Consider the following 8134-nt stretch of genomic DNA (forward strand, 5'->3'; position numbering starts at 1 on the left):
AAAACTACTCTTCTCTTGGCAAATCTCTACCACCCTAACATACACAAAAAATAAACAAGTTTTGTGAAACGGAACGCATTCTAATTTACTGGTTAGCAAGGTGCCATAGAGGCAATTTTCCTCTAACAAATACATCACACTACAAGGTTGCGCATATGGGCTACTTTCATTCCCCTTTTCAACGCAATTTATTACCACTTTAGTAAACCTTTCTGTAGTGAAGCACGCATCGCATCCCTGAATGCCTTTTGTCCCCTTACAAAACAAACAAATGACAGCTAGAACAGCTGACCGCTCGCTCACACACGGAGCTACGCTAGACGTGATCAACTTGATGGTTGGTAGGGTTTGCAAAGAAGCAGCTGGGTTGAGCTTATTATTCTTTTTCTTCCTACAAAACTATTCGACAGAGACAAAACAAACTCTTTGGCTTGGCCTAACTCAATGTTAACGTGACTGACAACAGAAATGCTTTCATTTTTTACCTTTAATTCACTGTCAGATATTTCTTCAACCTGTTCAAATTCATTGTCAAGAAATTCAATATTAGCTTGATTTACTACAATAGGTGGTGACTGAGACCTAACACATGGCAAAATAGTACAAGTTTCAACACACTCATTTTTCACTATTCGTGCGTATGCTTTCTGAGCTACAGGGGCAAAGTCCCACAAAATACCTTCAAACTCACGTTCAACAAATTCTAAATTACTTTCAGCAAGTTCTATTTTTAATGGTATTGTTTTACTTTTACTATTCTCATGATCTTGAAAATTTTCTAACTCATTAACCTTTACAAAAGGATGCGCAAAAGTTGCAGTTTCGAGAGGATCAGCAAACCTAACCCGTTTTGGTGGTACAACTTGACAATTTATTTTCTGATTATCACTGGAATCCCTGTTACAACTTACATTGTAAAGCTTTGAATATCTTTTGTATATTCTTTCAGCTAACCTTTCTTTTGCAGTGCGTACAATGTCTGAATTTTCATAGTAAACTTTCAATTTACCTTTAATGTCTGACAAGGAAATAAATTCTGATTCAAAAACACATTCATCTTTGACCTTTCGATAGAAATCAGATTTGCGTATTTCATGCATTTTAGCAACAATTTTATCTTCAATTTCAGCCCTATATTCTATGTTCCTTTGCAAAAGAGATTTTGCAATTTCCTGTTTAGCTCTTTTACGAATTTCACAAACTTCCTGTTCTACCTTTAAGGCATTTTCGACTTCTAACAATGTAAAAGGTTCTTTTCTATATCTGAATTGACTTTCTACTATTAAGTACTCTGTTTCTTTCCATATTTTTCGCATTTCATGCAAGACAGGAATTATTTCTCTATTTACGGACATGATGATTAATTTACTAATGCCAGAACAACAAAATTAAATAGCACTAATAAGGCACTACAATTTACCTTAATCGAGAAAATACAATTAGCGTTATTTTTATGCGGTTTTACCGAACGTTCCTGTGCTATCGAGTGCCATTTATTACAGTATTGGGGTTCGAGTCCTTAAACGTCCCTGGTAGGGAAAGCCATTTATTACAGTATCAGGGTTCGATTCCTGGTACGTTCCCGTGAGAAAAACATATAGTACAGTCCTGGGCTCGATTCTCGTCTGTCCCTGTCTGTTTTCCATATATAACAGTACTGGGTTCGATCCAGGTACGTCTCACATAGGGATCAACCGCATGCTAGAGTGTTGAGTTCAATTCTACTCACTCCCTTTCGGGATAAACCCTTTCGTTACTGTACGGAGTTTGTGTCCTACGGTTCCAAAGTGGGCTTGCACTTTTCATGGTCTGGGTTCGATTCTTTACCGTTCGAATGTCTTCTTTAGCATTCACTATCGGGTTGTATCGACCATTACTACTGACCATATAGCCGTCGGACAACAGGTTCAGAGTTCGGTCAGAACGTTACGGGAAACCGGCACAAAGTTAACTCTAATTGTATTCTATAGCGCTAATGCAATTTATTAATGTATGAATTATTAAGTTGCATAGGCGCTAATCACTTGTGCTGCAAAGAAAAATGAATTAAGTTGTTCCTTAAAATTAACACATGTAAATTTAAATTATAATTATTATTTTCAAAGGATACTCAACTTTTGGATTTTTGCTTTTAATTCACAACACTAAAACTTTACGAACATGTAATACATAAACAGTGGCACTTCACTTTTAATAACCAATAATATAGACCCATTTATTATCGAAAACGCGGTTGACGCGGTTACCACGAATTATTCGTTATGTTTCGTCACATGGTTGAGTTTTGTTATTCACTAGCACACTTTACTCACTGTGATGATCGAAAAGGAATTGCCATTGGCGGCTCCTGAGGGTATGTCCAGAAGGTTGCGGGTTGGTTTCTTCTCATCTTCTTTTAATGAATAGGTGGTTTTTGCTTCTTACCTACACCATGTCGCTGCAATGATTATTATAGTTACTTGCAAGCGAATGTTTTGGAATTGTCAATTATCTTCATTATCACGACATTGATTTCAAAATTATGTTTTACACTAACAAAAAATAAACGTTATTTCAAATTGTTTCTTCATTTTAGTTGCGCACACCATACTCAACGTGGTTGCTTCTTCGTAAGTGTAAGTCAGACTAAAGCACCTTTTCTCTCCGTCTCGTCTTGTTGCTAGGCAAAAGAATCAGTTTGCTACGCAGTTTGGTGATGTCAAGAGCTAAAAATAACTATGACAATCCATGCATTGGAATTTTTTGAGACGACGATTGTCCATTGTGCTGGATTTTAGCTCCTTATATGGGAAGGAGAGAGGAAGTCTACGATCTCCGTCGCAGTCGAAACGCACATATATATATGTACATTCGTTTGTTGGCTGAGAGAAAAATTCTTGAGAGCACTTTTATGCGAGGTTCATTTAAAAAGTTAAAAATTTCTTCTTAAAATTGACTGAGCCGAACCGTATGGTTACACTAATATATAAAACATATTTATAATATTTCTTTCCATTATAATTGTTCACTGTTATGGACAAATCACTTGAAGAATTATTCTTGGAAGTCGAACTAGAAAAAATACTAACAAGGTTATGAAAGTATATTAATAATGAGAGACTGTTTTCCTGTCAGAACTCCCTCCTCCCTAAGCAATTAACTCTTATCATACCAAGGTAAGTTGATCAACGTTCTTAACCAAGGGGGGTTCCTAAGGGACCCCATGAATTTTTCACTCTACATTTGTTTCATCTGTGTTATTTTGATGCTTTTTCTTGCATTTTTCAATCTTAGGCTTCGTAGAATCTTCAGTTTTATAATTCTAGAAAAAATGTGTATATATACATATATACAGTGTGTATCAAAAATTGCATCCCTAATAATTAATAAATTAACTGAAAAACCTGAGAATTAGTTAGGTATGTATATAAAACATATTCTATTGTCCAAAATCACATAAGACAAACAGAACGTGGTGTCATCTAGCGGAGACATTTGAATTATCAGCATATTGAAAAAGAACATAAAATACTATGAGGGGTCCTCGGAGGACCCCAGACCAGTTATTCGTATTTTTAAAATCTTATTGCTTAACGATTTTGCTTCTTTTTACGTTTATATATCTTACTCTGAAAAATGAACACATAGAAAAATCGCGAGCGATGTGTGTGCCATACTTTTCATTTGCCACTTAAAAGACATAGTCTGGGGTCCCTCAGGGACCCCGCCTTGGTATGATAAGGGTACTCGCTTTTCGAATGGGACACCTGGGTTCGATTTTCGGCAGGAGCTCGTGTAGTTTGCAACCCACGTTAAGCTGTAGAATCACATTTCATACAGTAGTTTCTTCAGTTGAGAGGGACGATAAACTCAACTTAAAACCAATCTATTTTTTTTTCTATAACAATATATATAAGCAACAAACCTTCAAGTTTCGGTTTAATTTAACACATACTGTATTCTTGGCCGATCTCAATCAGTAACAAATTTTGAACCATCAAATAAAACAAAATGTGTTTTTGTTAAAACGGAAAAAAGTGGAAAAACCCAAAGGTGAACATGGAGTCTAATAGTAAAACATCACGTACTCTCGCTGCAATTGTAGTGGTATCGTATTATCCTATTAGACTTTGATATAAAAAATGTTTCTTTGCAATAAAGAAGAAAGAAAGAACCCGCAATTCTAATACAATAAAAATATATTAAATGGGATATTAAGATAATTGTAAATGGATATTTTGAGCCGATTTGGTTCCTAATAGAGATTGTGTACCATGGCACTATGTTAAATGTTAAAAGTATATCATTTTATAATACAGTACAACCCCTCAAATCCGAACTAATTGGGACTGAAGCCTGTTCGGACTTCAGGGGGTTCGGATTACCCGGGAAATAATATTACGTACTTATTTCGTCACTGAATTGGCGGTAAAACAACGACTGCGGTTAGACAGTGGCCCAGTGGTCGAAAGGGCAGTGATCTTTGACTGGCGGGTGTGCACTCATGTCCAAAATGATTGTCGCATGTCTATAACTGTCTTCTTGTAAAAATATAATTAGATAATGATTTTGCAGGATACCTTTAATACTGATACTATGTGTATAATCGGGAAATGTATATTTGTGGTAAATTTCATATTAAAAGAATTAAGTATAAATACGAAAATTAGAATGAGTAAAATAAAATGTTGCTAAATGGACAAGAACGTTTTATTTTTGTTTTATTGTTCTTAATTACTGCTCTTTTGACATGAAATTTGTCACATGCATGTCTTTGCCAATTATATACGTACTAACATTGTAAGAAATGCCGGACGAATTCGTTATCAAATTATATTCCTACAACAACATATTTATAGACATGCGACAATAATTTTGGACATGAGTGTACGTTCGGTGAGCTGTCATTGTTGCTAGGCGAGCGTGTGCTAAAAATAGCCTATTATCACTCTACCCCTACCACTTCCTCTTACTGTAATTATTGATGTACGTAATTATTGAGCGTTATGTACGTATTTTCTATCTAGTGAGCGTTCACCTCCTGAATAGTGCGGGTCGTACGTATAAATAAGCCATTAGTTAAGTGTTAAGTGTTTAAGCGTTTGTGCGGTTAATATTTGTTTACGTATTCTAATAAACGGCTTGAATTGACGTTTTAAAAGTACGTACTGTAATGGCTGAGTCAAGTAAGCGGTAGACCCGGGTTCGATTCCCGGCGGGAGCTCATGTGGTTCGGATTCCACGTTAATCAGTAGGTCCACATCTCATATAGCCTCGCTGCTGAACGGGACGTAAAACTCAAAATCAATCAATCAATCAATCAATCAAGTAAGCGGTAACACAGTTCGTGTACCGTGGAACAAAAGTTAAAAGCCTTAAAACGTTTAGACGACGGCGAAAGTTTGACCAAGTTAGCGGCGGAGTACCGAGTTGAAAAAGCAACAATAAGTAGCTGTAATTAATTTTCCAGCTATAGTTATTTTTTTTTTCCTGAGAACGTGTTCGGATTTGCCGGGTTTTCGGATTTCCGGGGTTCGGATTTGAGGGGTTGTACTGTATTATTCTATTATATAATTAATTCCAAGCATAAAAGAAATTGTTGGTAGATGACTTAGATATAATTTATATACACTTCCTTCTAAAGGATAATTAACTTGAAGTAGATTAATATGCTGTATATTAAAATAATCTTTTTTATTTAATTTTAAAACCTTCTAATGCTGCTAATCTTTAATCTTATTTGAAAATTAATATATTTTTATTCCTGTATATTTAGGACATAACTAGAAAGAAGTTAAATAAATGGATGCGGTCCTATTACTTTTGTTTACATCAGCGATCGCAAGTGAAAAATGAAATGAAAACATTTTAGAAAAGGAACCCTTTGTAGAAGACTGCTCTAATATTGCTAATTGTGTAAAGAGCATTTTCACTGAGCAACTTAGTGACGTCACCAATCTCCTTGTTTTCAGTGATGAAAACGATAATTCAAATCTTCTGCTCAAAGATAATCACGTAAGAACAGTGTTAACGCTGAACACAGGAGACTCAGCTTCAACAAACACAAACGATGAATTCTCTCTCCAGTTGTTTAGCAAAACTACAAATGTAGGATATGTGATATTTGTGGGGAGAGAAACATCCTTTGAAGGAGCAATAAACAAGCTCAAACAGTTTTCGTTCTGGAGACCACTACACAAGGTACTAATTATAAGTAACGTTACAGATAATCAACAAGATATTCTTACTATTTTCGACAGTGCTCTCAGAGAAAATATTATAAATGTTGTTTTGCTTTCGTCATCCACATTCTGTAATCATAGCTCTGCGATTAACATTTACAGTTTTCTTCCTTTTGCTGATGGACATTGCAAAACACAAGGAAATGCAATATTACTGGACACTTGGAAACGGGGGAAATTCCAAAAAGGAACAGATTTATTTCCAAACAAACTGAAAGATTTGTATAAATGTCCAATTTCTATTGCTGCTATTGCATCTGCAATTAAAACGAAAATCAAGGATGATGGACAAAATGATTTGATTGGTATTTATGGAAAATTAATGATGACTTTGGTACAAAAGCTAAATAGTTCTTTAAATTTGAAGGTATTCAATAATTGGGTAGAGATGGGTAATCGTCTAGAAAATGGCACATATACTGGAAAGAAGGGAGACGTTATATCAGGTCAATGTGAAGGACTTTTAACTGCTACAACAGTTGGTCTCCAAACATTTATGGATTTTGAATCAATATTTCATTGCTTTGTTGTTGCAGTATTTTGTGTTCCTGTTCCCGGATATTATCCTTCTTGGATGTCTTCATACTTTCCCTTTAGTTTCCGTGTCTGGATTCTGATACTGTCATTTTACATTGTGGTGTCAATAATTTCATATTTGATGCACAGGAAATTGTGTATTCGTAAATTGAAACTTAGTTCAGTATTCCTTGATAGTTTCTCCATTCTCATAGGAGTTTCAGTATCTTCTCCTCCCAGCGGAAGTAAATACTTTCGAATAGTATTCATATTTTGGATTTATGGGTCTCTGGTTATCAGTTCTGCTTACCAAGCGAAGTTGTTTGGATTTCTTACCAAACCTAAGATGTATTCTCCCATTGATACATTGAAGGAACTTGTTGAATCTGGCATTGAGTTCGGGGGGTTTTCGTTTAATCGTTGGGTGTTTTCTGCATTATCTGACCCTATTAGTCAAATCATAAGGGACAAATGGGTATCTGTAGATTCCGTTGAATCTGGGTATCAGAAAGTAATCCGTACACAAAATTTTGGATATTTCTGGACACGAGAGTTTTTCGAAATCCTAATGAAGAACAAAACGCTGAGAAGTCCAGATGGAAGTCCTTTATTCCATATAATGAAGGAGAATGTTGCTTCATTTCCTGCCTTTTTTCTTTGGTATAGAAATTCAATGTTTGTAGATATCCTACACAGAATACTGCAAAGCAGTGAGTCATCTGGCTTGTTACTAAAGTGGAAAAGAGATTATTTCGCTGTTGAGAGCCATTATTATGTTGGAAAAGATGTATTTTTTCTAGGTTTAGAGGATCTTCTTACCTCTTTCGTGCTAATTGGAATAGGCTTCTCATGTAGCTTACTAGCATTTGTAGGTGAAGTTGTAACAGCAAGCATTCAAACTAGAAAGAAACGATGAAGGCAACATCCATTGATTCTCTAAAGAAGATGCTATACGAATAATGGACTGAGCGCTTTAGAGAAAATTAGAAAGAGGAAAAGATAGGAATCTTTGTTTCGTGAGTTCTTAAATTGTATTGATACTTGTAGGAATATTAATTAGATTTCGATATCCTTTAAAATTAAATATGGTGAGAAAATGTATATCCCACGTAACTACCAGTTTAATTTGCCAACTTTACATGAAAGACGTAGAGTAATGGTATCCAAGGGCGCCCATCTGGGGACGCAAGGTGGGGCGCTTGCCCCCGCCTAGAAGAAATTGTACTTCAGAATATCGAAAATCCAATAGAATTTTTACATTAGTTACAGCAAAATTTGAAACTATTTGCGAAACGTCGCTTATACTTGCCCTCCCCCCCCCCCTTTGAAACCACAACATGGGCGTCCTTGATGGTATCTTACTACAAAGCAACAGACCTAGTTTTAGTCCTGTTGTG

General features: G+C 35.6%; 1 protein-coding gene across 1 annotated transcript; it reads left to right on the plus strand.

Moving 5' to 3' along the window:
- Nucleotides 1-6609: 6609 nt before the first annotated feature.
- LOC145681688 (glutamate receptor 1-like) lies at nt 6610-7653 on the plus strand. The gene has a single exon (XM_081753307.1). The coding sequence runs from the start codon at nt 6610-6612 to the stop codon at nt 7651-7653; it is 1044 nt and encodes a 347-aa protein (XP_081609433.1).
- Nucleotides 7654-8134: the final 481 nt, after the last annotated feature.

Source organism: Thermobia domestica, chromosome 3, assembly GCF_964235325.1.
Source record: "Thermobia domestica chromosome 3, izTheDome1.hap1.1, whole genome shotgun sequence".
NCBI lineage: Eukaryota > Metazoa > Arthropoda > Insecta > Zygentoma > Lepismatidae > Thermobia > Thermobia domestica.

Excerpts from the sequence above, each read along its gene's own strand:
- LOC145681688 (XM_081753307.1), top strand. The coding sequence starts at position 6,610 with ATGGGTAATCGTCTAGAAAATGGCACATATACTGGAAAGAAGGGAGAC.